Source organism: Onychomys torridus, chromosome 5 (assembly GCF_903995425.1).
Source record: "Onychomys torridus chromosome 5, mOncTor1.1, whole genome shotgun sequence".
NCBI classification, from domain to species: domain Eukaryota; kingdom Metazoa; phylum Chordata; class Mammalia; order Rodentia; family Cricetidae; genus Onychomys; species Onychomys torridus.
The window spans coordinates 123,321,976-123,341,484 of record NC_050447.1 but is presented as its reverse complement, the minus strand read 5'-3'; the positions used below and the strand labels follow the sequence as shown (position 1 = coordinate 123,341,484).

Here is a 19,509-nt window from a genome sequence, read left to right as displayed (position 1 = left end):
TACGATAACCAGAACCTGGAAACAACCTAGATGCCCTTCAACTGAAGAATGGATAAATAAAATGTGCTACATATACACAATGGAGTAATACTCAGCAGAGAAAAACAATGACATCATGAGGTTTGCAGGCAAATGGATGAATCTAGAAAAAAAAATCATGCTGAGTGAGGTAACCCAGACTCAGAAAGACAAACGTGGTATGTACTCACTCATAGGTGGAAACTAGATGTAAAATAAAGGATGACTAGACTGCTACTCACAACTCCAGGGAGGCTACCTAGAAAAGAGGACCCTAAGAAAGACACAGGGATCACCCAACAACAGAGAAATGGTTGAGATCTACATGAGCAAACTGGACGTGAAGGGGGGATAATGAAGGGCAAGGGTTGAGGGAAAGAGAGCTTAGAGGAGCAGGAGATCACAGTTGGATCAAGAACAGAGAGGGCGAACAAGGAAAAAGAGAACATGATAAATGAAGACACCATTGGAATAGGAAGAAGCAAAGAGCTAGAGAGGTCCCCAGAAATCCACAAAGATACCTCCACAATAGACTACTGGTAATGGTCGAAGGAAAGCCTGAACTGACCTACTCTGGTGATCGGATGGCCAAACACCCTAACTGTCGTGGTAGAACTCTCATCCAATAACTGATGGAAGCAGATGCAGAGATCCTCGGCCAGGCCCCAGGTGGAGCTCCAGGGGTCCAATAGGCGAGAAAGAGGAGGGATTGTATGAGGGAGAATTGTTGAGACCAAGACTGGAAAAAACACAGGGACAAATAGCCAAACTAATGGAAACACATGAACTATGAACCAATAGCTGAGGAACCCCTAACTGGATCAGGCTCTCTGGATAAGTGAGACAGTTGATTAGCTTGAACTATTTAGGAGGCACCCAGGCAGTGGGACCAGGACCTGTCCTTAGTGCATGAGCTGGCCTATGGAACCTGGGGCCTATGCAGGGACACTTTGCTCAGCCTGGGTGAAGGGAGGAGGGGATTGGACCTGCTTGGACTGAATCTACCAGGTTGAGCTGAATCCCCAGGAGAATCTTTGCCCTGGAGGAGATGGGAATGGTGGGTGGGCTGGGGGGATGGTGGGGGAGGGGGACAGGAAGAGGGAGGACAGGGGAATCTGTGGCTGATATGTAAAATTAAATTAAATTACAAAATAAAATAGTTTAGATACACTATGCCATCCCCAGTTCAGTCTTGTAACATGAATCTTAAAGCGTTCTTATTAATAAGAACAAACCCAAGGCAGGTTATTGGGGTGAATGCTGGAAGATCAGAGAAGCAGAACAAGCCACGGCTATCTCACCTTGCTAGTTCCTCAGGTGATCCTGTTTCCCCAGGCTGGAAACTTCTGAGTCCTCCTCCACATGAATCTCAGCTGAACTGTGTTGCTCCAAAACCTGAACGCTTAACCAACCAAATGCTTAACTAACTACATGCTTTACTCACTTAGTTCCTGGTTCTCATGCGTTATATACCTTTCTCTTTCTGTCCCCACTCCCTGGGATTAAAGGTTGGGTTTCTGGGATTAAAGGCGTGGGTCACCATGTTTAGCTGTTTCTAAAGTGGCCTTGAACTCAGAGATCCCACTAGCTCTGCCTCCCAAGTGCTCAGATTAAAGGCGTGCACCACCACCGCCCAACTTCTGTTATGGCTTACTCTTCCCATTTTCTAGCCACCATTTTTGGCTTTGTTCTAGTGGCTGTCTGTTCTCTGACCCCAGATATGTTTATTTCAGGGAACACACAATATTTCAGGGAACACAATACCCACCACACAGTCTCTAATGAATTGTGCTTATGGTTCAAGATATGACTGCTCAGCTTGCTGGTCCTGCTGCCATACCTTCCATGCTTCCCCTCCATGATGAACTCTCACCCCTCTGGAACTGAAAGCCCAAATAAACCCTTTCTTATATAAATTGCCTTGATCATGATGTTTTATAACAGCAATGCAAAAGTAATAATACCTTTAACAAATGACCTCATTTTCAATTAACAAATATACACATTTTATGTACTCAGATAAATATATGCCATCAGTGTAAATACCCAAGACATAGAGAAGTATTACCCATATAACATTTAAATTACAAATATAAACCACTCATGGATCCAGAATTATCTCTAGCTGCTAGAAAACACTTCCTACAGCATCAATACTAACACATGACTATATTATAAACCCCAAGGCAGCAAATAGTTGCTACACACTTGCCTGTGCAAATGCATAATCACATCTATCCATCAAATACACACATTCTTGCTTATTTGCTGTATGTATACTCACTATTCCTTATTTACCATATATAGAGCAACAGAGAACATTCATTCAAACTACCATGACACTTTAGTAAACATTCTGTCACCTAAATATTCTCCACACAAAAATATGGTCACATATAGAAAATATAAACATTCACAAGCCATACAAGAAAATACAAATTCCATACCCATGTATTTCTCCACCAACATCAGACATTTATATAACACTTCAAATGTGCAAATATATCTGCCCCCATACTCACCACTTACATGAATGTGATGACACACTTTGAATATCCACAATGAAATAACTCCTCCACCTTTCAAATGTAGAATCATATGAACCTGACACTACAGAAGGACAAATCTACTCTACAAGCCACCCTCCCTGCTAAAAAAAAAAAAAAAAAAAAAACTGTCACACCCTGTCTTCACATACTATAGTCTTCACATACTATAAACACAATAGACAAATCCTGTAACCATCCATGGCATTCCAAACATACAAATAATCCTTCATTTTCCCCAAACAATATTCTCCCTTTTGTATTGCCACAGAAATATGCATGATTTCTTTAACATTGTCCACATGCACTTATTTCTTGCCCAGGGTGAATATATTTCTTCCAAAGTCCACAACAAACAAAAATATTCCAATTTTCAAGGGAAAAAAAGAGATAAAATATTTCCAAACCCATATTACAAATACCTAACCCCAAGTCCAAGGTTACACGCATGTTATTTCACTTTGTCTAAATACAATAAGCTCTACACACTATCAAAATCCCTTAATTCCAAATATCTAAACAAACACCATCACCCACATGAGAATACACACATCAGATTCTCACCACTCATAATCCAAAACTACAAATTCATACACAATGCCCAATTTATGTCCTAAAAATTATACAGCAAATTATACATACTCTGAGTTACTCCCCATAAGGTCAGCAAGCATAGCACCACATTATACATGAGAATACTCATTTCAAAAATTAAAACACTTTTCACCTTCTTGGTCTCAAAATCATACACACACACACACACACACACACACACACACACACGATTACATAATAGTCACACAAATTTAATAATAAAATAGTCTTTGTTGTAAATTCCTTTTATTCATCTTATTTCACATAATGCTTTTCTTGATTATTGCCACCCTTAAGGTCCAAAAGGAGATGCAAAGCTGAATTTAAAAGGCTAGTTATTCAATTGTGAAAAGTCACTAACATCAATGTCAATTAATGGAGCTGCAACATGAAGGCTGTATTTCTGGCTGATATTTATGCTTGCATGTCAAAAGTTCACCCATTTTTCAACAACATGAGAAATTTGTTTGCTCAACTAAACAATGCTTTCCAACACTTAGAAAGCTTCCTGAGAGTATAGGGGGCACAGACAAGGCATGCTTTCAAAGTGCACACCTCATTTATTAACTCTGTCCATCCGCCCCAACACACACATCAAAAGCCAGACAGCCTACAGAATGATGGAAAGAAGCCCTGGTCTGGGCACTTGCCAATGCCAGTGGTGTAAAAACTCCCAGGCTTCAGGCTGGCCCCAGGAGGGCACTCAGTCATTCAGGGCCACACTACGTACAAGATACAAGGAACTAACAGTCAAGGGTAGCGACAGTGGTGACTGCATGCTCAGAAAGTTAGGCTTGAGTTTCAGTTACCTTTTTCCCTGTAACGGACTATGGACGCCGCCATATTCACCGAACGATAGGAGGCGTGCTCGCGCCAGCATCCTGCACGCTCGTGAAGGCGTGCTCGTGCCCTCTTCCACGCTTCCATCTGAGCGGGTGCACAACGGACAGATGCAGGGAGCCGACGGCAAGCAGCTCGCGCTGGAACTCCAATAGCATGCACAAACAGGAGCGCTCAGGTGAAGCATGGAGCTTTGTGGGAGAGGAAAGAATGCGTGTGGAGCATCACCCTCCCGGCGCCCCGCGCCCCGCTCCCCGCGCCCCGCCTCCTCACAGAACCTGGGCGGTCCTCCCTCCTTAAAACCAGGGATTACAGACCTTCCACTCATGCACTTAGCATCCTCACCGAAAACTGTTGAAGAAGTCTGGCTCCTTCTGCACCCAACGATTTGAATGGCATTTGTCTCCTCTGCACCTTTCAAAGAACAGTGTGCTCTCTCCCATACTTGCTGAAAGCTCCATTAAGGAACACTTCTAGACAAAATTTAAAAAAAAAAAAAAAAAAAAATCAGACCCAGGAAACACTCTGAGACATGATTTGCCTGCCTCTAGGGTCCTTCCTATGACATCCACTGTGTTAAAATCTACGTCACAAGGGGAGCTTCTGCCAATAAATGTCAGTTCACAAACGTTTCCTGTGAAATTGGTACCATTCTACCTTTAATTGAGACTTGATAGTCTGGGTCCCTCTTAACCTCTCTTCCTGTCCCAGATCTCTGCCACAGCAGGAACACTACTGACTCCTTCCTACCAGGAAGTGGGGGGCTTGCCCCAGCAGCTCCTGCAGCAGCTTTCTGGATTCTCAGTCCACGCCCCCCCCCCCAACCATTTCCTAGCAACCCTCTTGTCACAAGGCAAATGAGATTACTGTCTCACAGCCTTATGACACTGATAAAATGAGACACACATATCAAATTAGGAACCAGACAAGCTGTCTTTAAGGGGTGCTACAACCATACCCTCACACAGGAAGGCACTTGCTCCTTCAGTTATGATGCTGTATCATCATCAGAAAATGTCACAAGTCAAATACATATTTAATTTACCAAACCTCCAAGCATTGTACCTAGCATGATCCACCTTATTCATGCTCAGAATAGTGTCTATAATAGAGCAAAATTGTCTACTGCAAATTATTTTTATAAAGGACTATCAAATATTTCATGCTACTAAAAACTTGCATTTGGTGTCTTTGCAATTGGTGTCAAAAACTCTTCAATATGCAAAATGCAAACAACTCACCACAGTGTAGAACATTTGAATCTTTTACCCAACATGTATTATGATGCCATCTCCAGTCTGTGCAGTGATCAGACTACAAATGCAAATATTGTTTGTTGTGAATGCCTTTTGTTTTAGCATCCTAACATTAACAATTTCTAAGGCAATTAAGTCAGAAATAGTCTTTTCCTGCAACCAGAGAACATGATTCCAAGAAGACCAGCATATAAAAAAACAAGATGGAAGTCTACAGCTAGTGAATCCAAGATCATATTGGAGCATAAGATGGGCACATGCACACACAGAAATCAGTACTGAGCAATGGTAAATGGAATCCTGGCTTTTTCAAAATGTACACGGGGGTTTCTATGCCTAGAAAATGAGGGCCCTAGGAATGTTAAGCCTCTTTGTCTTGGAGTGAAAGAATGTTTTCTCTTTTCTTGTCCCTCTCATTTAACCATGTTTCCATTGAGAAGCTCAGGGGGGCCTACACATTATTTTTTGTGGTGAGAACGTATTTTTAATCATCAAATGTCTGTTTACAATAAAAGGACTCAGTACCACTGATCCAGAGAAGGTATTTCAGTTTTGAGTCCTGTGGACTACATATCCTGAGTGAAGCCTTGATGGGCTGGCACCTCTAGCAAAAGGGGATGGCGAATGAGACTATCATGCTACAGGGTGCAGCCATCCCAGCACTGCACTGGCTGGACACACAAGAGCTGCTTCATAAAGAATGGCATGCACATGGCAAGAAGATCCATGGATCCCCTGAGCTCTTATTTTCAAATACGTCCAACTCTGTTACTAGACCCTCTCCATGAGTCTGCATATATGTTCTAATTTGTTGAGTAAGTGTAAACAATGTAAAAAATGTTCAAGAGCCTTCCCTCTCTAGGATGGATGCAGAACTCAGGACGAAGGGAATGGAACAAGGTCTACTGAAGAAATGAAGGAAGAAGCATCAGTGCCCCCCGTGTGCTGCGTCTATAAGAAACCATCTAAAATGTTCCTAGAGGCAAACACCAAGCATGTGCAACCACCTCCAACAAGGATGCATCCTTTGAACTGACCCCAAGGTTCTCACGCACCTGCCGCAACCCCTTACGGAATGTTCCCTGGCCCTGTTTTACTCTCTGCCCCTCCCCCGCTTCAGAATGTTAAATGCCACATTCTGGAGCTGTTGACTTTCAAACTTTTCTCAGCTGGGGCTGGCTCTCTTGAGCATCTGTCACACATTGGCGACTGTCGGTGTGATTTCTCTGAGTTTTCTCACCATGGATCCTAGCAGACAGGCATGGTTACTGTCCAAGCCTGTAGGAATAGCTTCAGAAGGTAAGCCTGGAGTATCAGGGTATGGGACCTGACTCCCTGCCACGGGCAATTTAAATTTGATGCTATCAATGATTGACTGGACCAGGAGAGGGGAGGGGAGACAGCTCTGGACTTTGGCAAGGGCATCTCACCTTAGAGACGGACAAAGCTTACGGCAGGGTGAACAGAGTCCATGGTGGAACTAAGTTGCCGCAAAGAAATACACTGGATCAGGAGATACTATGAGAGGCCCCAGACTGGCTCCTCCTGTGTGGCAGGCAGGTCTCCTGAACACAGGTCATAGGTGTGGTAGGATGGTTCACTGTGGTGGCCCAGGGAAGGCTCCTGGGCAACAGCTGAGCTCTGGGTCATTTCTCTAGGCTGCTGGAACTTGTGGTATGAGATTATGGATCCCAGGAATTTAACTGGGCCACCTTAGACCTTGGGAGAACAGTGCGGACTAGGCAGGAAACAGCTAGGCGGGGTCTTCTCTGTGAGGATGGAGGTTATTTCATCAACTGGCAGCCCAGAGTCCCTCATGCCTTACGACTGAGGGAAGGCTTCTCCTTCACCAGGTAGTTGATGTTTTTGATTCTTCTGAAGCAGAGCAGTTAGGAAATATCAACTAACAAAGAAATGGGTGGCTGTTCTTAATTTCTAGACCTACTTTTTCAAATATCAGTTTAGAGGTATTGTCTTGGGACTATCTGTGCACTTCCCTTAGCCCAGCATGTAACTGTAATGGGAAGCCCCTCTTCCCTGACATGGAGTGCTGTTGGTTTGGGTGGGTTCTGAGGTGGCTGGACCCTTTTCCAGAGACTTTAGAGAAAAGGGTTTGTCTTGGAACATATTCTGTGTTACTGTTAAGCAGAGCTAGAATGGTTGTTCTGGGGTTTTGGACTTGGCTCTCTTTGAGGGGGCTCTCATGAGTTGCTGTTGAACAGCAATGAGCTCCAGGGAATTATGTCTCACTTGGCACCTAATCATTCCCTTATATTGGTGGGAGACAACAAGAAAAGGACCACATGTGGTTTTCATTTCATGGCTAATTGTGACAATGCCAGTAGCTGTGGTAATCCCCAGAAGCCTCCAAACAGCGCCTCCACTCACCATTCCCTGGCCCTTCCACGGCCATTACCAGACTTGCTAGGGCAGGGTGTCAGGGAACTGCATGGCTGTCTTACACACCAGTGCTGTGGGAAGAGCTCCCAACCATGGTGGGGACCAATGACCATCAGGGCAGTGTGGGGCTGCCAGAATCTATCCCATTGCTGTTTCTCATGGGAGGCATTAGGGGAGGGAGCAGCAGCATGCTACAGGGTCACCTCCAGGATTCCAGAGTGCTAACTTGGAGGGTTGCACACAGATGTTTTTGGTTTGTTGTGCTGGAGTAGAAAGGGAGGGAGGTTTGAGAATGTGGGAGGAACACTCAGAAGGGGATGAGGTCAATATCTGAAATCTGCCACCTTCACAGAGGCCCTTCTAGAAACTGGCCCTCATTGATGGTGCCTTGTCTCCTGTGAGCATAATCACTGGGATGGTAGTCCAGACCAAGTCAAAGAGATCCATCTCTGGGAAGACAGCTAGAACATTGATGAGTTTTCTGCCAGGGATTCCAGAAAAAGCCTCTCAGAGGTGGGAAAACTGAGGGCTCCTCTCCACAGACAGGGATCAGGGAATCTTGGTGGATGGAGAGGAAGATCCCTGCTGGAACAGTGCTCAGCCAGATGAACCCAGCATGGAATTCCCTCAGGGAAATCTGCAAACAGTACAATCTCCTCTTCCCCATGACCCTCTCCCACTTTCCACTACCAGGACCACAGAGTCCTCCTCTGCCCTTTCACCTCTTCCATCCACTCTCTCCTTTATCTTCACAGCATCTCCATTGGGACAGAACATGACTGTGAGCCCCGGTGCATCCATGCCTACATTTGCTACCCTGCCTGTTCTCCCACCTGCCCCCCAACCAGCACCCCAGTTATTCTGGGAGCCTCCAGCACCCCTCATGACTGCAGGCATCTCTCCCAGGAATCCTCTAGTGCTGTCCGCCTTGCCTGGAATGTCTATGGTGGCAGAAAATGGAAGCACTGCCCTGGGTACAGCTGTACCTCTGAACATTGTACAAGTTGGGACACCAGGCAGGCCTGTCCAGCCTGTGCACAATGCCAACATTGTCCTCACTCAGGTGCCCCTCAATTGTAATGTCCCTGGGACCCAAGGTGGTGGTATGGGGCACCCTGCTTCACTCATCATGACAACACCTGCTGTAAACACCTTCATAAATGCTCGAATTGCTTCAGCCATCCAGCCTCAAGAAGGAACATGGGTCCTGGGCCCTCATCCACCGACCACACAGCCAGTCGTCCCGCTGGTTCCTGTCAGGTCCCCAGTGAACTCAGCACCACCCGCAAAAGGAGCATATGGGGAGAGTGGTCCAGCCAATGTCCAAACCAACTCCCCAGAAAACTACTTGTCCAAACCAGACAGCGTCTATGGGAACTTCCGGCGCTGGCAGCACATCAAGACTCTGGTCCAGCGGCACCTGTCCCAGACTCCTGACGTGGCAGCTTTCTCCTGCTTCCTCATGTGAGTGTTACCTGTGCCTGGAAGGTCCTATTGGGGCTTCAACATGATGAGTGTAAGGTAGACAAGGAAGGTGCTAAAGGTGATGGGGCCAGTCCAGAGAGTCAGATTCTGAGGGACAGCAATGTCACACTAGGGATCCTGGAGTCCCGGGAGTGAGGATTTGGATTTAGGCCTTTCATTCCATTTGGTAGTTCTTCTCCTTAACTTTTTACCTTCTAGCATCAACATAAGTGTTTAGTGTTGGGGATGGGAAAGAGGGCCAGACTCCAGGAAGACATGCACATTTGTCCCCACCCCAATGTTCTGGGGAATTCCCCTTAGGCCGGCAGGCTCCAGACCTGCACTGGGGAAATCTTTGGTCTCTTTGCTCTGTACTGATCCTCAGCAGTTATCTGCACCATTGCCTCAGTCATTAATCCTGGGTTCCAGGTCATTCTGTGCATTTTGTCAGTCAGCTCAGCCTCATGACCAGGCAGACCAAGAAGACTCCAACCACAGACACTGTATTTTCACAGTTCTGGACACTGGATACCCAGACAGGACCTTGAAGGGTCAGTTCTGATGAAGTGTCCTTGGCTGTCTCACAGAACTCAAAGAAAATTTGGGGGAGCCTCTTCTTCCTTCCAAGAAGAGAACTACCCCATCCTGGGAGCCCCGTATCATGACCTAAGCCTGGCTACCACACAAGGCCCCGTGTCCAGTGACTTCACTTCGACTTTGTCATCCATACTTCCATGTCGGGAGCCTAAACCCCACTCATTCTTCCACACAGAGAATTCACGTGGCAGCCAGGGAAACAGACATAGATCTTTGTATTGGTGTTTGCTGCATGGTTAGGCATTCCTAGAGGCTGACTTTACCCTGGCACGGGATACAGATGCATCTTGGGTTGGGCCTGCTGGGTCTGGAGTTGAGTGGTTCTAATGAATTACAGTCCGGTGCTTCGGTCCCTGGCCCGGAGGAAGCCCACCATGAATGTGGAGGAGGGCCTGTGGAGGGGTCTGCAGGAATGGCAGTGCACAAGCAATTATGACCGGATGATCTTCTTTGAGATGGCGGAAAAGTGAGTCAAGGGAGTCTTGAAGCAGGGTGTCGGGGAGGGGGGGAAGGGGGAAGCTGTTAAACATAGATGAGTCTGTTGAGGCAGGAGTCTTAAGTGTTGTGGGTACTGCTCAGTTGGAGCTAGGTCTAATGAGTTGTTACCCACACTCTGCCAAGAGGATTACCTAACACTTGGGCCCCTGGTGGCAATCTTGGTGTCCAGGATGCTGTTTTCACTTCCTGGAATGCTGGGCTATCTGCCCCATGGTCCCAGCAGCTCTGACCTCATTAGTCACGAGTCTATCCCCACCTTTCTTTTGAGGGTCAGAGTGGGAGAAGTGGCCCATTCCAGCCCCACGGGGTCTCCTCCAACACTGGGGGTTGTGCAAAGCAAACATGCTCCACAAGTCTTAGGCCAACTACCTGGCATGGAGCCACTGCTTTTCAATAGTAGAACCCACTGCATCTCGAGTGGCCTCAGTTGTATCCTTATGTGCCTGGAGTGGATATGAATGGAAGCATGCAGAGAGGAGAGAAGCCTCTTGCACATTCTGAGGACATGTCTCTGGTCTTTCTGCCTTTGCTCCATGTGATGCCATTGTGCGCACAAGCCAACAAACAGCTCTCAGAGGGAAGCAGCCACGCCTCTCAGCTTCCTTTCTACTCTCTCTTGACATCTCCTGGGCCCTTGTCTCCCAATTCGTTCCAGCTCTCCAGGTTTCAGTTTCAGCATCTCTGGATCTGGTCCAAGATCCCTGGTGTGCTCCATCAGTCATATCCATGGCCAGTCGGCTCTTCTATGTGGCTCTAGGCAAGGTCAAGATAGGCCTTAAGGAGGAGTCACATGAAAGCCCTACTTGGACCACCTCAAACTGATTTGATTCCTGGCAAATATCAAGGGATATAGTGTGCCCTAGAGCTGTGGTTATGTTTCAAGATCAGCAACTTTATGGGAGTGTACCAGACCACTCCAAGACCCCGTGCATGACATAATACCTTTAGTAATCTCCTGTGCTGGACCCTGGCCTCCCTCATCCCTAGGTTCACAGAATTCGAGAGTGCAGAAGAGATGGAGAATTCAAGGTTGGAGATGGAGAATTCAAGGCTGGAGGTGATGAGAGGTGTCCAGTGCCAAGTTCTTACAACCACAACAAGGCAAGATCCTCCAAGGCCCCCAGCTCCTGAGGTGGTTGAGGAACCAGGTAGGGCTCACATACCTTTAGGTCTCTATGCAGAAGTCAAATCAGTCAAAACAGACTTTTGCCCCACATGTGGGCTTCTTCCTTTAGGGCGGGGCATTTGCTATGTAGCCTGGGGTCCCCTGCAGCTCTTAGTCTTGAACTGGAGAATCCTTGAACTGGCCATGATCATTGCTCCCTAAGGACCCAAACACCATGTGATCAGGACCTGGGCACTGAGTTTTGAGAGTACCTGATGCATTGGTGGCTCCAAATGTTCTCCCATATGACTGTCCTAGGCACATCACCCTTCGCAATGTTCTATCTCACAGATGTTTAGAGAAAACTGTGTTGGCTTACCCTAGGCCACTGAAGTTCCCCTGAACTATGCTCTGCATGGCATGGCTGGAGTGGAATTGAACCCCATCCATGTATCATCATGCTCTCCTATCTCCTAGTGTGCAACTCCATGAAGGCTGTCCCCAAGACTGACCCTGCCCACCTCCCAGTACTCAGACACCAGCAGTTACAAAAGACTGAGCCTCCCATGGAAATTCCACCTGAAGCTGTGCAGGAATACATGAATATCATGGACTGGCTGGAGAGGCTTCCACAGTCACTCACAGGAGAGTCCAAGGAGGAGGAAGAGGAGAGCCTTGGGCCGGAGCAGGAAGAAGATGACTTGTACTCAGACGCAGGGCTCCTGGACTACATTGACGAGCTGTGCTCCCAGAAACACTTTGTTGAGCAAGTGAGCTGCATCTGGGGCCCTGGTGTGGACCAGATTCTGAGTTTGGCATCCTAGTCCTTGTAACAAAGCCTGCTTCCCTACCTTCAGAGTTCTCTGTCTCTCTCTATCTCTGTCTGTCTCTCTCTGTGTATCTGTCTCTGTGTGTGTGTCACTCTCTGTGTCTCTGTCTGTCTGTCTCTTTCTATTATGTGTGCATGTCTGTCCGTGTCCGTCTCTCTGTCTCTCTGTCTCGTGTGTGTGTGCGTGTGTGTGTGTGTGTGTGTGTGTGTGTGTGTGGCATGTGTGTAAGTGTTGGTTGTCATCATGACTTGGCAGCAACGTAAGACAAGATAGAGGTCCCTTTGGCTTGAAGATTCCCCCTAGCACTCAAGTCCTTTTCCTTCTGTTTATAGGTGGAGGCCATAATAAACCCCCAATTTGTGGCAGAAATCCTGTCTTCCAAACCAGAGATGGACATACTGGCTCTAATGAAGGAGCTGGAGTATGAGGAAGAACTCACTGTTAAGCAGGTAGACAGGGAAGGGTGAACACCAGGGACAGCAGGGACGGAGCAATAGATAGGCAAGAGGCAAGCAGATACCAGGCAGACCGATAGAGAGACACCAGGCAAACTGGACGGGGAAGGGAGGACCCCTATAGAGTGGGGTGCTGAGTGACACCAGGTGGACAGAAAAAGAGAGAACTCTGCTCATGAGAATCGTGTGGCCTTGACTCACCCTGACCTACAGGAAGTCAAGGCATCCTTCCTGGGGCTTCACCCAGAAAGGGACACAGGTATGGACATGACAGGGGGGTCTAGAGTACACAGCTGCAAGGAAGCAAGCATACCATCCAGCAGACCCTCAGTCTCTGACACTCAGTCAGTTGGCTAGCTCCACCCAAATGCTTCACCCCTCTCATCCTTCCAGCCTGGGCTGAGTCTTATGTGCCCATTTCCTCCTACAGCTGCTGGAGGAGCACCTGGCTCTGAAGAAGAAAGGCTATAAGAGGGCACCTCTGAACCCTGGTGCCCCTCAGATGCTTGCCAATGCTTCTGTACTGACTGACTGCCAAGGTGCAAAGAGAGATGACCATAGTCCCCAAAGAGGGGCCAGTGCACAGAAATGTTCCTCACAAATGGCTTCCTCAGACCATGAGTGTCCTGAAGCCACCAATGCAGAAATGTGGGGGCCTAGGCCTACGGTCCTCCCAAGTAGTCAGTGTTCACCCTCACTGGTAGACACCGGATCCACTGTTATTCCCTGTGGCAGAGAAGCCCATCCCCCAAACCGAGGGTCCAGGTGTGCAGTGAGCCTCAGAGGAGTTTCTGCTACTGAGGAGGCCCATGAGTCACTGGGCAGAACCATTGAGGACAAGGAGGAACTCCCCAGCCTGGCCTTCCTCCTGTGTTCCCAGTACAGGCTGGTGCCGTGGAGACTGGCCAGCCATTTGTGCCCCTATGCAGGGTTCTCTGACTCTGATAGTATCCCCAAACCCTCATCTCCAAAGATAAGGGGCCTCAGTCCTGATGCGTCTCCAATTGCCAAGTCAAAGAAGCGAGCTCTCATTGGAGGCTTGACTCCTATGGCTAAGAGATCTAGCTCAGGGCCCGGTCATGCGATGTTTGAAGGGCCATTCTCAGCCCTGGAGCTCGCTCACCCCTTGCAGGCTCAGAAGAGGAAGTATGAGTCACTAGGCACCCGGAAGAGGAAGAGGAAGAAGCGGCACTGAGCCACTAGTGTGATGTCCCCTCAAAGCAGGCAGAGATTTCACTCTGCCTCTAGCCTGCAGCCCCAGAGCAAAAAAAGACAAAAGAAAAAAGAAAAGAAAGCCAGCTCCTGCTGACCCAGGGCTGACCAGCTGGTACTAAGGGGGACACTGGAAGGTTAGAGGCACTGGGAAATAAAGGCAGGGTGAGGGGTGGGGTGAGGAGTGGAGGGTACTATCACTTTAGACGTTTGTAACTTACAATGAATAAAGGTAATTTTGTTGAAAATGGTGTTAGAGCTGTGTCTTAGTTAGGGTTTCTATTGCTATGAAGAGACACCAGGACCATAGCAACTCTTATAAAGGAAAACAATCGGCTCATTTACAGTTCAGAGGTTCAATCCATCATTGACATGGTGGGTCATGGTGGCATGCAGGCAGACATTGTGCAGAAGAAGGAGCTGAGAGCTTTACATCTTGACCTGCAGGCAACAGGAAGTGAACTGTCTCATTGGGTGTAGCCTGAGTATATATATGAAACCTCAAAGCCTACCTTCACAGTGACACACTTCCTCCAACAAGATGACACCAACTCCAATGCCTCCTAATAGTGCCGCTACCTTTGGGGGCCACTTTCTTTGAAACCACCACCGGCTGCTACATTGAGGGAGAGATAATGAGGGGAAACCTGGAGATGTCGAGCTCAAGGGTGCACAGGTGCAGGCCCAGGTCTTCCTCTAGATTTACCCACTGATCCTGGGAGAATGCAGACAAACAGCCCCTGGAATCCTCTCCTCACTCTCTCACAAAGCCTCTCTGGTTACAGGGACTACGTAGAACATTCTATTATTATCTGTGTCCTCAAAAATCTTCCCAGCATTCAGCCTTGTGGACCATTATCTCATTTCTAAAATTAGCCTAGTGACTGCATTTTTCTTACGGAGTACTTTCTGCTCCCCTAGACATGCATGGCAACTAACCCAGTCCTCAGCTAGCCAGGGACTTCTGGAGGAAAAGGCCTGGCATTTGGAGGGAGGGGCTGATAGCCAGCTGGGGAATGTTCAGCTGACACCTTTAGCTAGCTCCCATCTTACACATCTGCAAACACCATGCTCTGCTATGCTCTCTGACAGTGACAGGAAGAGCCTGTTCCTGTCAACTCTTTTGTAGACCCACTTATTTTTTTTTTCTTTATTGGAGATTTAACGTAAGAACTTTGTATGCTATACAAGCATCCCACTACTAAACTATATCCCCAGATTGCTGTGGGATGTCTTTTGTATGCTGTGAATATGTGTGGCTCCCACTGGATAATAAATAAAGCTGCACTGGTGTATGGCAGGGCAGGATGGAGCCAGGCCAAATATCCAAAAGAGACAGTGAGAGAAGAAAGGCAGAGTGGGGAGACGCCAGCCCATCATCCAAGGAGCAACATGTAATGGGACATGGGTAAAGCCACAGAACACATGGCAATACATAGATTAATAGAAATGGGTTGAGTTAAGTTATAAGAGCTAGCTATCAAGAAGCTTGAGTCATAGGCCATACAGTTTGTAATTAATATAAGCCTCTGAATAATTATTTTATAAGTGGCTACGGGACTGCAAGTGGGAGAGATTCATCCAGACCATGGGGTGAAGCAGGACCAGAGAAACTTCTGGCTACACCCGATTCTTTTGTCTTTTGAGACGAGATCTTCCTAAACTGTGCTAGTTGGCCTGGAATTCACTCTGAAGTCCAAGCACTGCTTGAGATGCTGCCACCACCTTGTAGCTGAGCTTACAGGCCTGTGCCACCAGCCCAGACTCTAGCTTCACATCCTAATTCACAAATGAAGGAAGTTCTTCAGGCCTGTGTGCACTGGGAGGCATTAAAAGAGGCCCTTGTTCATGGACTCCTGATCAGGCTGCCCCATTATGGCCAATCAGCTAAAACACCAGCTAGCCTGGCCGTGTCTGCACATAGCCAATCCTTGGCTATGTTAGAAATGGGTCTCAGAAGAGACTCATAGTAGAAGAGAAATTGGTGCAGGCCTGCTATCAGGCTAGTTCATGGGGTTTTCTTAAGCCCCATTTACCTACATAGGATCTATGTCAAGACTCTGGGCCATTTCCTGAATCCTCAGCTGTGACATCATAGAAGATGCTTTTTGTGCAATCCTGTGGTCTTTGGCCTCATCTAATCATTAAATTAATTAATCACAGTGGTTAAGACAGCACTCACCAGTGATTCATTTCTGATCCTCCTCTTAGTCCTCTCCACCCTTCAGGCCATCGTCCTTCCTTGGCATGTCCTTTATCTTAATTTACCTCCACAATCAGGGGAGGGGAGGCGCATGCACTGAATGTGCTTGTAAAGCATATGAGAATGAAATCTGCCGCTAAACAACAATGAAATCTCCCTTGTGAGGACAGGACTAAAATTCCTAATAAGCATAAGAAGAGGAATGAGTCATGATGAGTTGCTCTCTCCTTGTAGACCACTGGCACGGCACTGCATGCCAGTTCTTCATAATCTACTCAAGGAGAACCCCAGAAGCAGAAAGCACACGAGCCACGGGTCTTAGTTACCTTTCTATTCCTGTGATATACACCATGACCAAGAGTATCTTGGGGAGGAAAGGGTTTATTCCATCTTACAGATTCTATTTCACCATGCAGCGAACTCAAGACAGGAAACTGGAGGCAGGAATTAAAGCATGGGCTAGAGAGGAATACTACTTACTGGCTTACCCCTCATTGCTAGCTCAGCCTTCCTTTCATACAACCCACCTTCTCAGAGATGGCGCAGCCCACAGTGGTCTGAGCCCTCCCACATCTACCATTAAGAAAATGTTCTACAGACTTGTCTACAGACCAATCTGATGGAGACATCTCGGCTGAGGTTCCTCTTCCCAGATGACCCTGGCTTGCATCAATTTGACAAAACACTGACTACCACAGCATGTCACACTGGGTGTGGTGTTGTCATTAGAAGAATGTACCAGAGCACCCCCCTTCTTTCCATTCTACTGTTTTGGCTGGGTACTGATGCTGGTTTTCTTGGATCTCTGAGTGCTGCCTCAGAATTCACTGTACACTGGCCATCCACAAACATCCTACTTCAGTCTCTATGAGTGCCTTCAGAAAACAGGCCTCTGGCATCCGGGGTCACAGATTTAAGACATTCTCTACTGGTTTCTCTAAAAGTGCAAAGCAAAGAGACTCGTTACCTATTGTGCCAGTGGTATTCAGAGAATGTGCTGAGTAACCATAAGCACTTACATTCTGCTGCATAGTGCAATATGAAAGATTCAGTGTGTAAAGTCACGAAGGGGAAGGACATTCTAAGACTGTTTGTAATTTGTGAACTTGTGGGAATTAAACTATATGCTTCTTAATAATGCATGAGTTAAAAGAAAACCTCAAGGAAAATTAAACATTAGAACTGAGTGAATACATAAGTCCAATAAATCACTGATAAGAGGGAAATAAGTGGTGGTTAATGTCTGCCTTAGAAAGAAAAACAAATTAAGGTGTTCCTGTAGCAAAATTAGAAAAATACAACAATATAAACCAGAAAACAGAGAACAAAGAAAAGAGGAGTAGAAGCAACAAATTTAAAGTTAAAATATTAAATCAATGATACAAATAATTAGTTTTGAGATGATCAATAAAGTGCCTAATCTGTTCATAACAGTGGAACGGTAATGGAGAGCATCACATAAAAAATGCTGGCAGTCATGTAAGGAAGATGTAACTACAGGTCCTGCATAACTGCCAGTCATGTCTTTACATAACTACACGTCCCATATTCATTAAGAACATAATAGGAGAAAAAACGACACCCATACATATCATATTCATGTGCACAAGCCTCTGCACATTTGTATTAAAAACTTCCATGCAGGGTTGGGGGATGGATGAGTTTACAAAGTGCTTGTCTTTGCCCAATAAACTGGATTCCCAGAAGCCACATGAAAGTCCCAGACATGGTGGAGCACAATTGTAACTCCAGATCTAGAACGACAGAGACAGGTGGACCCTGTGTTTGATGACTAGCTACTCAAGCCTGGCTGCTGATTTCAGGCTGGCGACAATGACACCTCAGGCTGCCCCCTGACTATCACCTGCACACCATGGCACACCAACCCCAATATCAATAAAGAAATGCAAATATTTTTTTTGGTTTTTTGAGACAGGGTTTCTCTGTGTAGTTTTGGTGCCTGTCCTCCATCTCACCCTGTAGCCCAGGCTGGCCTTGAACTCACAGAGATCCACCTGGCTCTGCCTCCCAAATGCTGGGATTAAAGGCGTGCACCACTGCCACCAGCCCAGGACAATCTTATGAGAGCTATAGCTCTTTCAAAGAGCTGGACATGCGCACGCACGTGTGTCTGTGTGTGTGTGTGTGTGTGTGTGTGTGTGTGTGTGTGTGTGTGTGTGTGTGTGTGCAAACCAGATATTGGTATCAGATATCTTCATCAGTCATCATCTACCTTATCTTTTGATATAGCATTTCTCACGGGCCCTGGTTAGACTGGATGACCAAGGTGCTCCGGGGATCTGCCTGTCTCCACCTCACCACCTCACCATCACAAGGACTACAGGCATATGTTACCATGCTTAGCTTTTATGTGGGTGCTGGGGATAAAACCCAGGTCTTCATACTTGCTTATCAGGCCCTTTACTCCCTGGCACCCACACTGTATTTTTCATGGAATTGTGTACAGTCCAAAGTCTCCCTCCTCGATGACTGCACTATTAGAACTGTGTGCATGCTAACATCTTTTGCCTTGTTACTGTGTACATGCTAACATCTTTTGCCTTGTTACTGTGTGCATGCTAACAACTTTTGCCTTGTTACTGTGTGCATGCAAACAACTTTTGCCTTGTTACTGTGTGCATGCTAACATCTTTGCCTTGTTACTGTGTGCATGCTAACATCTTTGCCTTGTTAGCTTTTCTAATAGTTCTGTTAATGTCCTGGAAAAGACTGAAGATCTGAACATATGTGTATATGATACAAAACTATGAATCTGTGGAACTTTCATAAATGACCACAGGCATTTGAAGATAGTGGCACATTATAATCTCTTCAGAGAAAAAAAATGGCTCAGGGCTTTAAAGCTGGATGGCTCCAGAGAGTGCAAAAGGTGTACCACACAGAGCTTGGCAGATTGTCAGTGGGTGTAAATGAGTGTGTAAACATGTCTAATCTTTGAGACAAATAATAAGATCTCAATTACAGAAGGACAAAGAATATTCACAATAGCCCCCATCTGCAAACAATACAAATGCCCACCATTTGGGGTGCAGGGGTAATCACAGTATGGTACAGGCAGAAAGCAACAGACAGCAGCAGAGAAGCCCATATTCATGCCCTCAAGCATGTCCGTCTCTCTCTCCTCCCATGCACCTCCTTCCTTCTCTCAACCTTCTGGCCAAACTGTATTAAAATATCTTTGTGAAACATAAACTTGGCTTCATTTAAAAAACAAACAAGCAAATAAAAATGACAGTGTGAGAGCAAGGAAGAACTTTTAAAAATATGGTAGGTGAAAGAAAACGCAAATCTAAAAAGCTATGAAAGAGGTCAGTGACTCTCTGGTGCAGCCTCTTAACTGTGCAGGATTGATGACATTGAAATGGTTCTGGATGTGCAACAATAAAAAATTAATTTAAATCAAACCCATGTAACGAATCTGAAGCATGCAAGACACCTCCACCCTTGTGTTACAGCACACAGCCTCAAAT

The 19,509-nt window shown here is 46.5% G+C and overlaps 1 protein-coding gene across 1 annotated transcript; it reads left to right on the top strand.

The window, feature by feature from the left end:
• The first annotated feature begins 6,495 nt into the window (after positions 1–6,495).
• LOC118583788 (NUT family member 2-like) lies at positions 6,496–13,798 on the top strand. Its single transcript, XM_036187472.1, has 7 exons — positions 6,496–6,553; positions 8,410–9,118; positions 10,053–10,181; positions 11,201–11,361; positions 11,796–12,088; positions 12,481–12,597; positions 13,034–13,798. The coding sequence occupies exons 1-7, from the start codon at positions 6,496–6,498 to the stop codon at positions 13,796–13,798; spliced, it is 2,232 nt and encodes a 743-aa protein (XP_036043365.1).
• Positions 13,799–19,509: the final 5,711 nt, after the last annotated feature.